At 41.2% G+C, this 21,092-nt stretch overlaps 1 protein-coding gene across 1 annotated transcript in view; it reads left to right on the forward strand.

Annotated features, from left to right (window-relative positions):
* Positions 1–16,949, forward strand: part of LOC128727365 (synaptic vesicle membrane protein VAT-1 homolog-like) — a 33,203-nt gene extending 16,254 nt beyond the window's left edge. Inside the window, exons 2-7 of the mRNA XM_053821269.1 lie at positions 8,229–8,358; positions 10,423–10,638; positions 14,170–14,315; positions 14,450–14,609; positions 14,686–15,232; positions 15,312–16,949. Of these exons, the coding sequence (XP_053677244.1) occupies positions 8,229–8,358; positions 10,423–10,638; positions 14,170–14,315; positions 14,450–14,609; positions 14,686–15,232; positions 15,312–15,331 (1,219 nt within the window). The 3' untranslated portion in view covers positions 15,332–16,949. The remainder of the gene's footprint in view (positions 1–8,228; positions 8,359–10,422; positions 10,639–14,169; positions 14,316–14,449; positions 14,610–14,685; positions 15,233–15,311) is intronic.
* The last annotated feature ends 4,143 nt before the right edge of the window (positions 16,950–21,092 follow it).

Here is a 21,092-nt window from a genome sequence, read left to right on the forward strand (position 1 = left end):
TAACGAACCATCGACCCGGTAATGGCGTTTGACGTTGAAAAGGCTTTCTTATGGCTTTTACTTGCTCTGGGATTTTGTGGCTCTTTTAGTCGGTCAACCACGCCGAGGTTGAAGTCGTTTTACTTTATGGTGTTTCATTTTCCATTTTCAATGAATCAACTAGAGGGCTACTAGAGTTTGACCGTGAAAGGCGCATACATAACCACAAAGTTCATATTACGAAAATATAGCAGCACAGGTCATGTATGGATTTCATTATGGTTTTTATATATACAAATTAATAGTAAATAGGGTGTTTTATTATGAAAAATCAAGCACATATCTATGTTGATATTAATTTTCGCGCGAATTAGATGAATTTGGATGATCAAACGTGCAAGGGAAAAATTTAGTATAGTACTATAATATTGAAGACGATAATCTGTGTACAGCAATACAACTACTTTTGACGTCGTATCTAAGATCAATCAACGTTAGTCTACCGGGAATTAAAATCGGCCCCCAATCCTAGTCTGCAAAGTTCTATAGAATGCGACGATTTCTAAAAAAGAAAAATCAAGAGCGAAATACAGTTTGATTCCGTCACGAAGCCCGGTTAGCGAAGACCAGACTTTGTAATAGTGATTGAGTCTCGCCTGGAAACAAGCAGTCTCGGTGTTCCGTGTGTGGGATAATTTTATTGACAAACTGACTTGTTTACACGTTATGAACGAACACACGAAAATCATTCCTATCTCATGTGAATATTCGGTATGATATTATAAGCATAAAAGCAATATTCAACCAGTCGATGCAAGAGCCTGTTCTGTTTATCCACCGGACGGCGCTTAGACGTTGTGTGCAAAGGCTTCTAGGATTGGCGTGTAGAAATCGTCGAAAAGTATTCTACAAAACTGATTATTCGAGCGTCAAATTTCTGTAGTGCAATTCAGGGTCCTCATGGCGTTTTCGCCCGTTAAGTGCCCGTTATTTGGTGTAACTTTATGCGATGCTGCAGTTCAAGTTGCAACGATTCGATTTTACTTATGAATCTCTTAAGTTCATTGCCAAGCGGCGGCTTCTTTTAAGAGGATTTCTCTGATACTTGTGAAAGAATTATACATCTTCTCTTTTTCGCACAAACTTTTAAAGATGATTGTTGTGAGAACGTGCATTTTTTTTACTCTAGTTCGATTAACAATCCATTTGACGTTGATGGAGCAGTGGAAAAGTTATTTTCCTCCGGCTGGCGGTGCTGTCGTTCAAACGAATAATATATGTCAGCGGAAAATGTTGTTCGAATCGGTTCGATCAGAAAAGTATGGATGTGTTCGTTTTCCATTGTTACGGGGTTTCTTGAGGTACTCCCTCAACTCAAGGCCCTCTATGAGCAGTTCAGCAGAACTACGGACCGGATGGATTTCTCATAAACTGCAGAATTTGCCTTAACGCCAGCAAGCGCGTTCTTCTCGCTGTGCTAGTTCCGTGTTTTCTGTTCCTTCGCAGATTTCCAGAGGGGATGAAATTCACAATGGTCGTCATTTTTGCTATCAATGCACAAACGGTGGTAGCTTTTCCTCGTGAAGAATTTCATTTTAGATTTTCCATCCAACCGCTTCACCGCGATCCCCTTATCACTACGAGGTTGGCAACACCAGATTGGCAATATTTTGATAAGAGTGTCTACTATTAGGAATGGTTTTGCTCCTTCGATAATATTTGTTGAAATAAAATTGGCAATATTCGTTTCGTTTCGTTTGGCAAACAGGGGCAGAATAAAAACAAATATTGAAAACTTTCTTTCCTCAGAGTGCTAGTGGACATCTCGGCATCATCATGTTGATCGAAAGGGGAAAATCTTGTAACACTGTTTGGAGTTTTGTTATTCGGTTCAGGTTCTTAGTCTTGTCATGTCTTATTACGATGGAAACCGATGTGTGTGTTTGTTGTAAGCTGTACTCGAAAAAGAACTGAACTGTTCGATAACGATAGCGACACGGACGTAGGAATTGGTCTCTGTCCTTAGAGCCTCAAGACATTTCTCCCTAGGGAAACCCTTTTTTATACGGATCCAATCTATTTGGGGTTATGAGTGTCAATAGATTGATACAACCAGAGACAAGAAGAAATTGAGCTACTCGAGAATATAGGCGTTGTTTGCAAGAATACAAAAAACAGACGGTTGCTTGGGGGATTCAGAGAGTCAGAAAGCAAGAAATTCTATAAGAAACATTGAATAATGTGAGATTCAGCATGATTTCAACTTCAATAGTTTTGGTTTGCAGTTTGATCATGTGTTACTATTCATCATAGCCTATTAGTTCATTAACATGACGAATAAACTTATCGCATAATCGGTTGGCTAATTACAATTAAATCACCTTGATGCAGTACAATTTGCATCCGATGGTTTTTACACCATCGAAGAGATTTGTCCTTAAACTACCTATAGCAGAAAAGAAGTCATTCAAGAAGTTGGATAAATGTAACACCGATAACCTAATGCGATGTTTTGCTTTTTGTTGTTGTCTGGAATCATTCGATTTAGCTCTCACAACCTGTCCTCCTTTTCATCTGCCGCAAGCTATGTCCTGGTAAACGAGCCTTTTTGTTGTTCGTCTCATGAAGTCTCATTGTTGCTATGCAGTTGTAGCCATCTCAGAGCGATTTGAAGAAGCGTCTTGTCGCGTCGGAAAAAAGTGGTCGTTGATCTCACAATCCTCCCTGGGGGAAATTCTTCTCTAACGATAATTAACGGCATTGTCATGCTCTTATCGGCGAAAGAAAATTAATTAAAACTCCCGCATCTTCCAACTCATCCGTTCCAAGCTTCCTCTTGCCGGAACAAACCTCCATCGTGATATGAATGGTTTTTCGAATGTTCCGCATATTTCCCTTTCACAATCCAATCCATGACGGGAAATTGTGCATTAACTCCAAAGCCTCTCTATACTGCTTTGAATGGGGAGTGGAATTTGTCCCTCCAATTCCAAGCAGCAGGCATCCTATGCTCTGGAATAATGACCGAACTAATGTGTGCGTGCGCACTTCCGCATATCACGGCGAAGGCAACCGGAAGACCTCCTAGGATGCGATTTTATTACACTTTTTATGACGCTCCTCTCCAGCCGATGACACCAAACCGCTTTCCTTGTCTGGGACGCAAAATTTTACGATCTCCCGCTCCCATTTGTTTTTGTATCGCGTGAGGCTCTATTATCATCCGAAATTCGTTATCGTGTAATCCGTTTTCCGCAAGATGCGAAAAATGTAGCTTCCACTCGCTCGCTCTCTCGCTATCGAGACAATGAGGACAACGACGGCCACCTGTAACTTCCGGGCTGGCCCCGTAGTAATCCCTCCCGCTTGGAATGTGTGCGGAGTTTATTTTTATCACTTTCCCAATTGTGTCATAAAAATCGGTGTTTCTTGTTGCGGCTACCGCATGCAGCTCCATTCCCTGCAAAAGTATACCATTTCCACCGTTGTTACATCGCATGCTACTGTGTTGTATGAAATTTCCATTAATTTCGATTGGCTGCAAGGAATTTTGCCCCAAGGATGTAATGTTATAACTTCATTGGCGCTTTCCACTTTTCAACAGTGAGACGGTCGTAACGTTACCACAGATGAGTTAGTTTTCTTGGGCCTGTATCCATCTATCCCAACCTAGGAACGAAATGGAGAATTGAAATCGATTATGAAGTCTCCTTTTATTCATGCCATAAGTTTTACGTGTTTCTAAATAAATTGATGCTATGAATGATGCTTTTTTTCGATACTAGAGTACTTTGATCATATGCGTATACCTACACAAGGATGCTATTAACTTATGAAAATGTATGTACAAAAAGGACACTATAATGAACAAGAATGAGTATTTTTTTATTCATTTAACTTCATTTCTTGATAACATGAGGAATTTGTTGAAAATAAGGCAACGAAGAAAGTCGCCATTTGCTGTTGTATAGAACTGGCTTAGTATTTGATGATGATAATAACTATCACAGAATGGCCAAAGCTTTTTCATCTATAAAGACTAATTGGGGCTCGTCACAGCTTACAGCTTGACGGATCGTTTGACGGCACTTTTTGCTTTTCTTGGCCGAAGCTTACATTAGACCTTACAATGCTCTGATTGGCTCAACAAAATACTCAATTATGGCCCCCATGTTTGACAAACAGACAGTCCCCGGTGGGTTGTCATCGTAATTTGCGTAAATGACGGTAATAGCATTTCTCACTCCCGTCTATTCTCCATCTTTCGATCACTTGATGATAACATGCTCGAATCGGCAACCCCTGTAAACTTACAGGCTGTAAGGCCACAGCATGCGCCATCGGCGGTCTGAAGGAAATAACTTTAGCTTCCTTCTGAATGAGTCCTGTCATTGATGCATTGGTGTTGAGTTGCGTTAAGGTTTCTAAAGAATTTAAGCTCACTTTTTCTAACCCATACTGTTGCCTTCACATCGCGTGTTCGGTTTAATTGTATGCAACGTCGCAACAATTTCATTAACACACTAAGAACCGTTGAATGCATAATTTTGTCATTTTCTCTATCGTTCACAGCCCACGGCGACTTGTTTTAACAACATTCTCTTGAATGGCAGGGGTGGCATGGAAAAGAAAATTCACTTTTCTTCTACCGCCCTTCGAGGGTGGCCCCCTAGAGTGGAAGGTCGTTTCCTTTTCGCTTCCGTAAAGAAGACTTTTCTACCGTGGTGGTCCGTATCTAATCCCTTAAGTAAATGTAATGCCTTCCACTCGTCCTACTCGTTTGCACCGTGAAAATTCATTGAAATATGTAAACGTCTTATTGCTCTCACTCTGTTGCTCGTTGGTGAGGAGACCTTTTGCAGACACATAGTCGATCTGCTATATTCTGCCCTTTTCTTAAGGGTGGGGCAGCCCGTTTCAGCAGTTGGTATGTCACCACATCCCATTTGCCAACGGAAGCGAATTTTTCATCCATCCTGGAAGAGGAGTGGAGCTGGTGCTGGGGGCTTCAATCTAATGGTTCGATAGGGAGTGTGAAAGAAGGACAATTAATAAGACAAGCGAGAAAACAGCCCTTCTACTCCAATTCCACGCCTGTGGGAGGTATTTCCGTCTCTAGCTTTGCTAGTGATAAAGGAATGGTGGTTGCCAACAATGAGAGGTTAGGTATACCAACAATGGCATTTCTTCCCTGAAATTCTGAATGGGAATTTGCCCTGAGGTTCCCATTGTTCGCATTTATTTTTCTTTCTTCCTATTCTGGCTCACGCTATCGACAATTAGGGGTATAGCTATCCTTCGACTTCTTCCTCACCTAGCATTGATGTCCTGGAACTGTGTCACAAACATCGTGTGGAAAAGTGGTTGACAGTTGGATCGAGTGTCCTGAGAGATCACATCTTCCGGGGTCTTGTCACCCGAGAAAACGGTGTCTATGCGCAGGGGCAGGAATGAGCGGGGAAATAGAGTCAATTCATTTAAGTACATTAATTGAGGTTGTAGAATCGTTCGAACTATTTTCCTTTCGAAATTGTTGAACGTTGCTAAACATTTTCAAAGGGATTTTTTATCCGGTTCTAATATGCATGTGGATGTCTGCATGCGATTATGTGCAAATTTAAATCGCAATCATGGAGTTGTTCTCCGGTGGAGTGGAACTTAGTTTCAATGAATTTGAAACGGAAAAACGAACCCTTTCCAGTGGGCACGATTGGGTTTTTTATTTGTTGTTGCCGCAAGGAATGTAAATTTACTTTTTCATAACTTCTTGTATTCTTCCTCCATGGACTGCGAATTGTTTGTGCTTCGGATGCATCGAGGTACTCCAGTCGTCCGTGTCAAGTACGATTGCGGTTGTGCTTGAGGCAAATGTTAAACCAGAAGGAAGGATCGAAACAGAATGTTAACAAAAAAAGAATACTTACTTTGGAGGGATGAACACGGATTGCTATAGCGCTTGGAAAATCTGTCTGTTGGAAACGTTTCAAGTGAAATTGAATTTCATTTTCCTCGCTTCTGTGTTGTAACAAGAGTAAAACAGCAATGTCTGGGTACAGCTTTATTCAGGAGGTAAAGAGAAATCATCATTTGTTGATTTTCCGTACCACCTCATTTCTATTGATTGCAAATATTGAATACAATGTTACCTGGTAGAAATTTTATTATAGATTGCGAGTATTCTTCGTATTATCACGTTTTGCCATTTTTATTAGAATTACAACTGCTAATTGCTTGTTACTCTACCACTTTAACGCAGGCCTTGCGGACGATTTATGTAATTTCCATGTCTTATTCGGCTATTATTAGCGCGTAATTAAGAGTGAAATTTTATTAATTGGTCTCGGTACAACGCTCCCCTTCGCAAACTCGAATTACAATAGCTAAAAACGAAAGCTGGTGGATGTACTCCAGAAAACCATCCTTACCCGTGACAGAAATACCCGATGCTGGTGTTCTCGTCACGGTTCATTGTACGAGGGGGAGAGTTGACTCCGGGGAAAGCGATAATTGGGTGACATATTTCATTCTCCAAGTCTTCCCGTGGCACCCTATACAGGAACAATATTTCCACAGCAACTGCCCGATCGTTCTCCTTCAAGAGCCACCACTCTTTGTCCTTAATGGAAATGAAACGGAAAATTAATTAGTGCAATTTGAGGAAAGTTTAAGAAAATAGGCAGCACTTTAGCAATGTTTCTGATTGATGTAAAAGCGAGTTATGCTGGGGTTATGCTAGGTTATATTTTTCCAAGTTGTCTCTTCAGTGAAGGTAGTCTCTAGTTTCATGCACATTAGTGCAAAGGTATTTTCATCTTCAATATACTCTCCATCTTCCGGTTAAAATTGGTTCTCGGATAATCTCTGAACCACAGTCTTCAGGTCAAACTTATTATAATCTTCGAAATAGTTTATTTCTTACCGCAACCATCCATTTAGATAAAACTTTGCTGATCCTGTCGGCACAACAATCAACATGTGGCAATTGATTCGTCTCCGACCACTAATCACACGTAATTACGCGCTCGTAATTCAGCGTCCTAAGTGTATGGCTTTTATCGGAAACAGACGGTCGCTCGGAAAACCCCTTCATATGAAACCCAAGCAGTTTAAGCTGTTATTTGGAAAATATAACACCATTTAGATAAACCCACGATAAAATCCCTGCGGAGGGCTACGTGTGGGAAGCTGATGGTTACAGCGCTATCTTTATGTATGTGTGTGTGTTTTCAAACTGATCGTGCGCCCTTTGAGTACTCCGAGGCACTTGTCATAGCACATTTTCCCCTAAACAAGTTCGTTCACCCTCGTTCAACACGTTCTGTGACGGCTTTCAGCCGTCGATCGAACTGATGAGATTTTTTTTTGGAAAAGAGAAATGTGAAAAAGCCCTAAGGCAGGGTGAGAGTGTAACGTTGTAAATTTAGCTAAATGAAGTAATACCACAACGTTTGTCCTCCGAGGACGTTAATTCCTACGAGTGGCTTTACGTTACGCCGATTCGTCTTGGAAAACGGGACCCTAGTGCAGCGTATTTAGCGGCCAAAACTAGAGAAAGCACTAATTTGTCTGGAAAACATATGGCGCGAGCCACTCGAGTCTCAGTGGAAAACTGTTCCTTATGTAGGTGATGCGGACGCAGCTATGGGGGAAATAATTGTTGTTCCATGTCCTTCGTTCGTGGTTCACATCTTTGGAGAAAGGGGACGAGATCGAGATGTAGACGCCTCTCTAGAGATGGTGTATGTCGGTGAGGACTGTTAGAAAGGTGCAAAGAGAGAAGCCAACCTCATATGGCTGGTTACTGGGGGAAAAGGGTCATTGTCATCGTGAAACTTGTATTATTCAAGAGCGACTGATGTCACGAGTAATCCACCAAGCTATAATGTCAGGTGTTATTTTTATGGTGTAAAAATAGCTACGAGTCAGATTTTTTTATCTATCGATAAGTTTTAATGATTAGATTTTACTTCGAACAATTATTTTTACTGTTTGCTATACGTAAATGGCATGGAAAGAAGGAGAATTCTTTACAAACAAAAAAATAAAGCTGATAAGTTTATCTCGAGATATATAGCTAAAACTTGAATGGATTCTCCCTTAAATAAATATTCATGATCAAATTTTAATTTTCATATTCAAACACAATTTCTTCGCTCAATTTCTAACATACGAGTCTGGCACCTTCGTGTCTACGATAATCACATAACTTAACGCTCTTCGTTCTTTCTTTATTTTTCCATATTTTTCAGCGGGTTGAACTTCCAGGATCTGATGGTGCGACTTGGTGCTATCGATTCGCCACCGAAAACTCCAACCATCCTCGGGTTTGAATGTGCCGGTGAAGTTGAAGCCGTCGGTGAGGAAGTGGAAGGATTCAAGGTAAGTTTCGTTGTGCTTAGTCTCCATCCTGTGGTTCTGTTGTTACCACAGTCTGCTCATCTGGTTAAGGGAACATATACGCCTTTTTAAGTTTTTTTCTTAATTCAATTAGAGCTAAAGCTTAACTACGGCTGGTCAACAGATGTTGCTAATTTCATATTAACGCTCTTCAAAAAAAAAAAAGAACATCAAATGAAATTATATGAAAACGTCAATGTATATTGTATTGTAGATTCTGTATTTCCCTTAAATATTAGAATAAGTTCTTCTGATTCATTCATTGATGCCATATAATATAATAAGACTGTTAATCTATCAACCTGTATGATGTTTTTTATTAAGATTATGGACAATTATTGTAGCAGGAAAAGGAAGAAGCAGAAAGAGAGTGACGGGTTATTTTTGATTTTATTCTCATTGCTTCGTCCCTTGTTCAATGCAACACATTTTTTTTGTGCATATGAGTTGTGTGTGGAAAGGATTTTCCTTTTGAAGTGAACCTCAAAAATACATTCTTAGAAGCCCCAAAGCTTGTCCGGTGGCATTTTTCATCCTCAAACCCACCCAAGATCAGCATCGGAAAAGTCTGAAGTCCAAGACGTGCTTCCAGTAGCTGCTGAGCAGCAGAAATCCAAACCAATGATTATCCTTTCTTCGGTTCTTTGGCCGGCATTTGTCATGTGCCGGTCGTTAAATCAACTACCGTTCCGTTCAGCTACGTGGACGTGAAAAATAGACCAACAACACTCCAACTGGGAAACAAGAGGACGGTGACGGAAGCATACGCCATTATTCAACTCGTGAGGCGAGAAGTCGGTAGGAAGAGGAAGAGGGCGAAAGTGAATCAGTTGATTACGAATTGCGATCACGTTCTCTTACGTTCGGGAAGGAAAAAGTATGCTCACATCCTTTCAGTTCGAGTTTCCGTCATCATCAGTATCCGCGTTCATTGCTTCTGGCTCCGCTCCTTACCGAAACATCATCGTGGTAGAAATATCATTATAATCAACATCCTGAATCTGAACTCGGCACACCGGCACGTTTGGGGGTGTAGTGGTGGAAAACTTCAGATCAACAACCCTGAGACGCTGTGAAAGTTTAGATATTCGACGAGTGTTGTTTTCTTGTTGTACACTGCCTTGCGGAATGGTAGTCCTAGACTTTTACGTTCGTTTTTGACAACAGAAAGAGTGCATCTTCCAGTGGAAGAAGCTGTGTTGTCATTTTCATCCTACCTGGCTACTCGTAATGCCTTTAATCAGATTGGATTTGGTCCACTGCTTCCAAAGTTTTGGGCGAATCAATTTGTAACAAAAATTTGGAGGAATGGATTTATTCAGGATATGTTTAGCCGTATATCACCATCACCGTACATCGGTGCACAAAAGTTTGGAGAAAATTTTGCGTTAGTGGTCATCTATCAAAATTCGAACACTCAGTTTAATGGTACACTTTAAGTTTAATGGTACGCACCTCAAACATACTTCTTGAGAAGATTTATTTCACAAAATGTCTTCAAAATTGGCTCTCACAAGCCATCTTGTAACTTGTCGTTAAGCATTATGTTGTGTTTTTTGTGTAATACAAATTTACTTTGAGTATTTGCATGCTTCTTATTTTTTCAAGCAGTGACTCTTTACCATGAAAGAAACAAGCAAACTTGCGAGATATTCCGGTCAAAGTTGCTAAAAGCAATCAATAATGCATCAGCTTTTTGATATGAGCCGTGTTATTTGCCACTGGGAGCCACAGTAGGATGTTACTTTCCTACGAGCATGTGAATCATTAAAAAAAACCCAGATGTTTGACATTTGTCGTTAAAAATTGAGGTACAGTTGGATTGATTAGAAAACTCCCATTAGAATACTTTTTTTCTTAATAAGTTTCACACACATCACAAAGCGGCTATTATCAATCGCTAACAAGAATGAATAGAAGTTTTTCTTGCGACCAAAAAATCGCTCAACGCCAAGCTCTGTTGGTTTTCTTCTTTTATTCGGTTGTTTCACTTGTGTATATTCTTATCGGGTTTATTTCTGTTCTGTTTCTCCTTCGACTACCTAGGTTGGGGATCGCGTCGTGGCCCTACCGGAATTCAGGGCCTGGTCCGAGCTGGTCGCTGTACCGACCAAGTACGTCTATCACATTCCGGATGAGATGACATTCCAGGACGCCGCTGCCATCGTGATGAACTATCTGGTCGCCTACATTCTCATCTTCGATCTGGTGTCGCTGCGTGAAGGAAAGTCGATGCTGCTGCATTCCGTCGGTGGCGGTGTGGTAAGTATAAAGCCTGAGAGGAAATCTTCGGGAGGAACGGAAAGGATGCTGGACTGTTTCCTTAAGCAAAATAATTTATCTGACATGCATGAACTCGGCCCAGAAGTGACCATCTCCTTCTAATAGCGCCTATTGCATAGAAAATATTGCTAACATACATATGTGGCAAATTCTACAAGTCGCAGCCTTAAGTGCCAGAACAAACCCACGTACAAGGAGTATTTTTTTGTACACGGTGCTCGACCATACATATTAAACAAACGAAACGTGCCCGGAACCGCAACGGGTCGGATTAGAATCGTTTAATGTGCTGGAAATTGATAGCGGTTCAGAATAAATCATTAGCCGGTATCCAAAAACCTTCGAACCGGTTGTGCAGAGTATTTCGAGTTCGGATTTACTCAAGCTCCTCTACATTGATTGCCAGTGAGGTTCAATAATTGAGTGCTGGAGGGTTTTTCTATTTCCCTGGAGCAGAGTGTCGATATTTTGTTTTACGAGGGTGCTTTATTAACGCAAATTGTGCCAGAAGCACAAAAAGAGCTAGTAAACTTATGTTTGTTATTCATTTGATAGCTTTTCGACCTTCTCAAACCTCTGCAAATTACATAAAAGCGTGTTATATGTAAGCCAGTGATTAAAATAAATCTATCATGTTATCGAGCGAAAATGTATCTCCTTTCTTTTCCAATAGCGTGCACGTTTAATACAAGCTCAAAAAACACGTACAAAATGTTGGAAAATGGACCAAGGATTTTGTTTGAAATTAGGCCATAAGGTCGTTTTGCATATATTCTTATTAGCTGGGAATAAAGAGCAGAAAACAGCGATGGTATGGCGCCGTAAGCGATTAAACTTTTCCCGCCCATAATTACCTACCAATCGAGACTAAATCGCACTACAAGCGGCACATTTCAAACAACGGAAACAATTGTGTCAAGAACAAGGCAAACACACACGTACACATAATGGATGTGTGGGACTGTTACGATGGAAAAATTGGCCTAAATATTCTACCATCGTCGGGTGGTACAGTGTATGAAATCCCGCTTCTTTCCACACCACATGAGCCCAGTAGTTTCTGTAAACTGGTATCGCAACGTGTTGTTTGTACTTTTTACATACTAAACAACACCCGTGGAGGATTTCAATAAGAACGGGTTTCGACGACGCATGTGTTTGTCCCATTTTCAATGGAAAACACCAGCGGGAAACACCATTAAAAGGCGGGGCATTCATCAAATGGCGCTTAATGCTTCTTGCACTCTATGATTTGAGGTACCATTTTTTTTTTGCTAATGTGACTTAGCGTTACGGTATGAAAATCGAGAACAAGGTCCAGACATGCATGCAGACATACGTCCGGTGTTGTACCTAGGCTGCGGCATACAATGGCGCGACAGTAACGATCGGGTTCATGCTGTCGTTGTCGAAGGTTCGGGACATCAGACAACTTGGATAAACCGAGTGCAGGAAACGACAATAGATGAGGAGCAGGATAATTACCCTTACCTTACCCAAGCCGTAAGACTGACCTGAGTGCTGTTAGCTCTTTCAGTCAGTGGCGACATTAGCCATTTATTATTGAACTAGAAATCGATACGTCTCGTAGAAAGAATCCCAACCCAAACGGATCATATGGACACTTTACCTTGATTCTCAACAGACTGCAAAGTGACCCCTGGGACGGGCACGTGGTAATAATTTTTTTTTATTTCTACGTCTAGATGTGTACATGGCTCCACAGATTTCCGTGTATAGAGGAGCTTCCACTGAGTAAGGGTAGCATATTGACTGTTGCGATAGGAGGGTAAACGATTCCGCTTTTGGTGGCGTGCCAACCTGGCCCGTGCGTGTGTAGATGTGCGGATGTCCGTTTTCCTTGTGGTACAAGGTGAAAAAGGAGCAAACAAACCCCTGCTGAGGTATGGAGGTGCAATTGTGAGAACAACCGGTAATTGGGCGAGACAGACAGCCGGGCGCCCGGCAAGGCGAACGCCGTACTGTGGGATATTAATATCGCAGTCAAACATTTAGTGCTGCCCAGGAAACGTAGACATCGCGGAGACGTCCAAAAGTCTTACATAGCGCATTTATCTAACCACGCCACCTGGTGCATGGAGAAAATGAATTAACAGGGTATTTTCAATTACTGCAATGCCGGTTGAAAGCCTTGCATATTACGAATAGTAGCGGAGTATTATTCGTATTCCGACCAAGCGTACAACGGTTGTGAGTTTGAGTAATTATAATCCTACCCTTATTGAATGCAATTTCATGCATCCGGTCATTTAATCTCTCACTTTTGGAGACACGATATAGTGAGTAATGTTGCAAGGTATGCAGTGTGGTATCATGACAAACGGGCCAGGTTCAGGGAGAAACGAAAAAGACTAATGGGATTTTCTCAACGTTGCCACAATGTTTCGATTGATTGATTTCCCCAGAGTGCAGCCGTTTCTAAGCGGGTGCGCATTACAAATATGGGTTTGGTTTTCTGCAAAATACGCTCAGAATGTTATCATTGCTCATCGATCGCCTTATCGCGGAGTGGAATCACAGCGGCGGACCATCATTTGTAGTCTGCAGTGAGGTGGTAGTATTGGGCTTTGCTACTGCCTTACATTATTACGGGGCTGGCATGTGACGCATATGTTTTTAATGTTGGAAACCGATTGCAAGATAAAAATCAATCATTCATCACATATTGCATGTAACCGATTATTGAATTTATATTAATTCTTTGAAGCTCGATATCCAAATTAGGAGAAATAACATACAAAATCTCAGTATTTTTGTAAAACATAATTATTATACTGATGCCTTTAAAACAATATTCCTGTACCCCGTCCGTATAGCACGTTTATTTTCATAGGGTTACCAACAGTTAGCGGAACGTAATATTAAAGAAGATATTATAATTATATTCGCAATGTGCAGTTTATTTAATTAACAAAGCATCTCAAATACAAATCCCAGATTGTTGTTAATTCTATTGATATTATGAATCTCCCAAGTTCGTGTACATCTTTTCTTGAAACAAATTGTCGTATATTCTATCGTCTTCTGGATCGTCGTGTGCGATAGTCACTACCCAATCGGTTTGAGTAGTTTTAAGCGTATTGTCCGTGTCTGGCAATACTCACGGCGGGATATTCTTGGCATCTTTTCTGCATGGCCTTCGAGAAATGTCTAGCATGACAATAAACTGCTCCAAGGTGGTCCTGTGTTGTTTTCAAATACTAATTGACTGGATGGGTCAGCGGCACGTCATTCTCATCATTTACATAACGAAACCAATCAGATTATGTTCTGTAGATGATGCAAACGCTCTGTTGCGGAATATCTTAGAATGTCTTTTGAGCAGCCCTCATGTCGCGCTTGTGGGAACGGAAATTTCAGGGAGTGTTATCGCGATTTTTTTCAAATTTCCAAACCGTTACTTTTTTTCTTTATGAACGTTTAGTGTACCTAAAAAACATATATGTGTCTGTCAATTTTTTCTAAGGCAAATATTCTTATCATTCTTAGGGCCAAGCCATCGTACAGCTGGTACGCACCGTACCCAACGTGACCATTTTCGGTGTTTGCTCGAAGGGGAAGCATGAGGCCTTGGCTGCGACCGGTTTGATCGATCATCTAATTGATCGCACCGACTATGTCAACGAAGTTCGGAAGTAAGTAGACCGATTCGATAATAATAAATATTTTCTCTCGGTTTACTTATGAACCATCCTTGAAGCTATTGCCCATCGATTAAGTTCGACTGAATCTATAATAAACTTTCCTTCTCATCTGACTTTTCTTGCAGGATTACCACGGAGGGCGTCGACATCGTAATGGATTGTCTGTGTGGCGAAGAGTGCAACCGTGGGTACGGACTGCTAAAGCCAATGGGCAAGTACATCCTGTACGGTTCTTCCAACGTCGTCACCGGCGAAACCAAGAGTTTCTTTAGCGTTGCTCGTTCGGTAAGAGCTTATGCCATTGACGTGTTTGATGCCTAATGATATCGCTAACCAATTTTAATTCGTTTCCTGATTGTAGTGGTGGCAGGTGGATAAGGTCTCCCCAATCAAGCTGTTCGACGAGAACAAGAGCTTGGGTGGCTTCAATTTGCGCCATCTGCTGTACCAGCAAGACGGTGCGGAATATGTACGCTCAACTGTCGACAAGATCTTTGACATGTGGAAGGATGGCAAGATCAAGCCGGTTGTAGATTCGGCCTGGGCTCTGGAGGACGTAGCGGAGGCGATGCAAAAGATGCACGATCGCAAGAACATCGGCAAACTGGTGCTGGATCCATCAATGGAGCCTAAGCCAAAGCCGGCCACACCAGCCAAGAGCAAATCCAAGAAGCAAGCTAGCGAGGACAAGACCGGCAAGAAGGACAAGGACGACGACAAGAAGACGGCCGAGAACGGTGGAGGTGATGAGAAGAAAGAAGGCGGCGATGAGGCGGAGGAAGCCAAAACGAATGGTGACACGGAGGAAGCAGCCGGCACTCCCCCCTCGGCGCAAACGAATGGAGACGGCGCGGTAGAGAAGAAGGACGAACCGGCAGCCGCCACCAATGGAGACGCCACGGAGAGTGGTAAGTGACGGAGTGACAGGTCGAATGGTGTTATTCAACACGACGAGCCGACATTAATTCATCCTTTTTTCTTTCGCAGAAAAAAAGGAATCGAGTTGAACGGTTAGCACGTAAACCGCCGCCACACACACACATACACCTAAAAGCACGTCGCTAAGCACATCAATCCCAATACATTACTGAACTACTATTTTACAATCTTTACTTCCACAAACCGTGCACACCCTGCTCCCTCAGCTCTGTACACGACGATCCTACACATCGATGAGGGGGTATGCTGATGTCCGGTGGATGAACTTTTTTAAGGGTGTTTAGAGAACGGTGTCGTGTGCCACTTTGTCAGACCCTCCTCAACCTAACTGGAATTGCAAAGAAGAGCGAGAGAAACAGAGAGAAAAAAAGTAAAAAAATCAAATATATATTATAAATATATCTAATGGCAAAAGAAATGTCCTATTACTACTACAAATGCATAATTATAGCTTCAACCGCCACTAAAAACAAAACGAATGCAGGAAAGCATAAAAGCCAATGAGAAAAAAGAAACAAACATACAACTAAATCATAGAGGAAAGCATAATCATTACGATACGGTCACGTGAATAAAAGGAATAGAACGTCCATATTGGCACTGAGAAGTGTGTTCCCACGGGGAAGAAAAATGAAGAGGAACTAAAACAAAACAAATCGTTGCAATTCGCCAATGAGAAAAAAAACAGGATGCAACGTTACAGCTGTTCCCAGGGAACATTCATTAACAATTGATGCGACCCACGGTTGCATCAAAACGTTTTGTTGTCACACATTTGGTTTTGAGCAAAAGCTGATCTCATGCGCTTTCATTTTTGTTTCTTCTGTAGTTCAATATTCCCTTAATGCGCAATATGTGCTTTTAAAGGCAAAAATAAGAGAAAACCAGATTTCATTCTAAATCGGTTCGCATGAGAGCAAACTGTTCATGTGTGTATTTCCGGTGTGGTTATTTGACCAATGTTGAGGTAAACGGATACGATAACAAATCATACGCGACGTAGAAATTAAATGCACAAAAAAGAGAGATTACATCTTAACAAAACACGAACACACACACACACGTAGGGATAGCGGGAAGTAGGATAAACGATCATCAGCTGAATATTTCTTCCTTTTTTTAATATGTGTCATTTTTATGTAATATTTAAATACTAATTGTAATATTTCAAATATATGTTTTGTCGCTGAAAAGATTTTGCACATGAAGGAACACCGTGAACCTCGAGTTCGTGAACAGCTGCAACATTTCGATCGTTGCAGCAGAACTGCAGCTGTAGCTGGTAGAAGACGAAAATTCTTTTTATACGACATTACAAGAAATAATTATTATGTTTTATGTACGATTTTGTTCTCTTTTATGTAATTAACCGTAGTATCGTTCAGTTGCGCACACGATCGCGATCAATGCTTTAGGAAACGAGTGTAAGCGCCTATGTGTGAAAATCAGTTAATGTGAAAGGTGTTGCGACAACCGTCGTTACTTTGCCTCGTTCAATTTTGTTGCTTAAATTTCAACCTTCAATTTCAAATCATGTTTACAACTTGGTCGTTAAATGGCTAGGAGCAAAAGCATAAGGTCGCCAGTAGGTGAGCGACTTGTGGTGTGGTAGCGCAAAAAAAAACATACGGTGTAAAAGCATGGCAAAAGTATAGTAATAGGCGCTCCTTTATCAGTTTGTATAAATTAATGGAGAAATATAATTATTTTTTTACATTTACATTTTCTTTTTTTTTCGTGCAGTGATAAAAGACAACAATTGCAGAACGAAGATTTATTCTTTTGTTTTATTTTTCTTATGTTTTATGTTTTTTTTTCTTCTAATTATACTACTGTCCAGTGTATTCTCTCTTAATAAAAAATACCCTTGAGCATAATTAATCCTACACATAGAACAACACACATTAAAAATCGTTACATCGGCTCTTGTAAAACAACGAGCTCTCGCATTTGCTATAGAGCTAGTTGAGAGACCTAGTAACTACATAGCGTGTCCGTAGGACAACATTAATAAACAGGCTTTTCAAAAGTATTTGGTTGGCTTGATAATGCACTCTGTTGGCACTGTTTTTCTTTGAGCTTCAGCAGAACCATTAGGGCCACGAAGAAGAGAAAAAGATCCTGTAAAAGGCATGCTAACGCAGCAGCAACACGATTGTGAAGCTGTAACAAAGATGTATTGGCTGTCTTGCATTTTTCTGCCACCAGTCGGCTCTATGTTTTATATTAGCAGGCGATACATTGAAAGAGAAAACGTTATAACTTAATTTGCTGAAAGCGGTAGACCAGATAGATATATAGCTAAGAACGTTTAAAATGCTAAGCTCTCGTATATGAAAACTCGGGAGCTATTGATAGTACGACATTGTTCAGCAGAGAGATCTTCATACAAATTGTATGTAAAAACGATTCGCGATTGCTTATCGGTTTGCGCTTCAGAGAGAAAAGAAACATAGCTGCGGTGTGATATGGTGCTTGCAATCAACACTAGCGGATTGTCAGGCCCTGTAGGTAGGAATGCAAAAAATACTCACATGTTAGTTTCTTTCACATACATTCTATCACACTCCCGAGCTCCACATGTACTGCTCCCCAAAGACCGCGCGTATTGTATTCTAGCCGACGTCACGATCCTAGCAGAAAAGCAGTCATTAATGGACTGCTTTGTGAAATGGACAGGGCTTCGGACAAACATATTTGCAAGGCTGAAATGGACAAACATATTTTCATAGGTCATATCTTTCAACGCTTCATGGCCCGAAGTAAATCATCGCAGTTTATACAGCGTACGGATTTTATAAAGTCTTTTATATCGATCTCTTAAAGTAGGAGCAAAGGAACTAGCAGTTACAAGCACGATCACCACCGAAACATTGCGTAGAAATCCGATATGGAAGTAGTCTTCGGAGCACAGGATGTTTAGTAGAAAAAAATCTACATACCCGAGCAAGCACTTCGGTGTCGCTCCTATCTTTCTCCACTACATGTCACTGCATCCATCTCATCGTGGAATTGAAAGCCACTGCCCCTTTCCCTGTGCGTGTTGTCACGCATTTTGGCAAACGAAACTTTTGAGGGACAGTTTTACAAATCACGAGCGCTTAAGCTCAATCATTCTGAAAGGAGAGGTTTCAAATCAAAGCCCAGGTAGATTAGAAATGCAGACGCAATACCGCTGTTAGAGTAGCACGCATCAGCTCTCGTTGCAGAGCACATAGTTTCGCCTAATGCACTGCAAGTACTGCAACAAATGAACGCTTGAGACTGCAAGAGTAGTCTGGTTGGAGCCTTAGAGGGCTTGTTAGCACCGGACTTCTCAACTATTCTTTTCTTGTGCTCCTTTCTAACGCACAGACTAATATTTCAATCGACGCATTTTTTATGCAACTTTTTGCTGCGCAAGCCTTTTACAGGAGCGAGGAAATCTACGATTTACGGTAGGAAGTGTATGTATAGTGACAGTTTTCCATCTCCTGATCTACACATATCAAGCTTCGCCCAAAACCTGCCGATTCGATGGGAAAGGGAGGGCTTGGATATGCTTGCCTAAGCTTTGATACGCATTTCTCAAGGTGTCTCTTTAGAGCATCCGTGGCCTGGATCGGAACGTAGAGTGGCTTAGAAGAAACTCGCCATGGAAAATGCATTGAGGGAAAAATAAAGGAAACATCACCTTGATGAGTTTGCGACACTTTTGGTCGCTTTTGATGAACATCTTGAGCTAGTTTTTGGCTTTCTTTTTAGTGCTTTATCGCAGCATCGATAGCTACATGCATAACAAGTTATAGAAGGAGCAAAAAAAATCAATATTTAAATATATCAAGCCCCAAATACACGTTACCGAACAATCTTTGCAGAGAGAATGGCGAACGAATGTGGGATCAAGGAAAGGTGATACTCCCAAGGGTACGCCGAAGCGAGGCACGGGGATATAGCTAAGTAAGACAAGATAATAAATGTAAAGTTTGTGTAACAGTGGTTTTGCTGGTGACAACGGGCGACAGCAAGCAGCACTAGAAGATGGGGTGAAAAATCAAAACTATAATAACGGAAATCCACAAACAGGATATATGTACCACTCGATCAAAGTATAAATATGTATATTCGTATAAAGCTGTACACGAGGACGGGGACAAGAGGCAGAAGGGGAAGCTTTGGTTTTTCAAATGCGCTTGTTTCGAACGGAAACCGGTCGTGCACCCCATGTAGGGAGATTTTTTTACCGAACGCCATATCCACAAACGCAGCAGATAGCATTTTCAAACAGCAAACCTTACAAAAACAACCAGTACTATTGTATGAAGGAACCTACCTACACTGTGTATTTCTATTTCCGCAACGGATCCTTAACTACCTACCAGAGCGAAGAGCAGGCCGTTTCGAGTCCTTACGTGCACACTAATCTCAATCATCGTGGCGCGGGCGATTGGCAAATTCCAGGCGCTGTACCTCCCTATTGTATGAATGGCTGATGAAACAATAAACCGATGGATCTGTACGTTGTATGAATCTGGTTTTTGCGTGTTTTCAATAAATTTTTAGGCTTAGTTGGCAATGGAAAATTCGCGGTTTGGAAAACTGCAAGAATAAAATGTTTATTAAATTGCATACCTTCGGGCGTTCATAAACTTGTGGTGGGTAAGAAAGAAAACGATTTGTATTGCTTTTTTATGGCCGTAAAACTCTGATGTATGTTTTAAAGATTCGAAAGAACCCCTCTAACATGTCGAAAAGAACCCCAAAGAAACGAATGCTGTGGCACTCTACTACACATGAATTTTTTTAAACATAGACGATGTCCTTAATATTTTCTCTTTTTTCCATTCAATTTTCTTATTTTTTTAGGAAAAACCGACTATAAGAATAGCATATGAATTCTACATCCTAACGCAGCTTCATATCACATAATAATATCATCACTCGCGGTCATTTCATATTCAGTGTCCAAAACAACAAGCGACACGTTTCGGAGCCGTCGAAAAATTCTGCCCAACGATAACATTTTGGATCCGTTTTAACAGGCGATCATGAATACCAGGAGGAGGTATCGATGCTCGGAGCGAATCAACCTACCGTCCCTCTCACTCAATAATTACTCACTCCACTGATGGGCGATGGCTCACCTCTATCTCGCTTGTGATCACACATGGTACTTGAGCAAACCACATGCAAGGGATAGGCATCGCCCGTATGGTCACGCGTGGGTGTGAGAAACACACATCGTTGGTGGACCGCTTTGTATCGGAGCGTGATCACAAGCGAGATAGAGCGTACATCGGCTGACGAAGGGATTAAGGAGTGAGAGAGCCGATCGGCTCATTCGCTCCGGGCATTAATACCTCCTCCTGGTAATCCTGTTCGCCTAGTAAAACGTGTTCAAAATGCTATCGCTGCGATGACGATTTTCGACGACTGCGAAAACGATTTTCGATGGATGCGAAACGAGATGTTCTTTTTTTTTGCACGCGCCTCGCCATACATGCGAGTGATGCTGTCACCGGAGGCAGCTTTGTTTGAGTGTGATGCAGTTTCACAGCATGTTGTCATATCTCAAAGAATTTTAGTTCATATTTTAGGAAAGCTGAATAATTATTGCTCTAGGTCATTATTAGGAAATTTCAATGGATCCGCCATGGATACATGCCTTTGTTAAAACCCTCGAAGGGCTGTTCAGGATTTTTCAGTGCTAACAGAATTAAAACTAAATTGAACTACGATGCCAGAAAATACATTATATTAATTTTGTGTATTCTAAGCTTCTTTATTCTGTTGTTGTGTTAACTGCCATACTGTCTAACAAACTGTTAATTTAAACAACCGCACTACACA

The sequence above is a fragment of the Anopheles nili genome, chromosome 3 (genome assembly GCF_943737925.1).
Source record: "Anopheles nili chromosome 3, idAnoNiliSN_F5_01, whole genome shotgun sequence".
Taxonomy (NCBI): domain Eukaryota; kingdom Metazoa; phylum Arthropoda; class Insecta; order Diptera; family Culicidae; genus Anopheles; species Anopheles nili.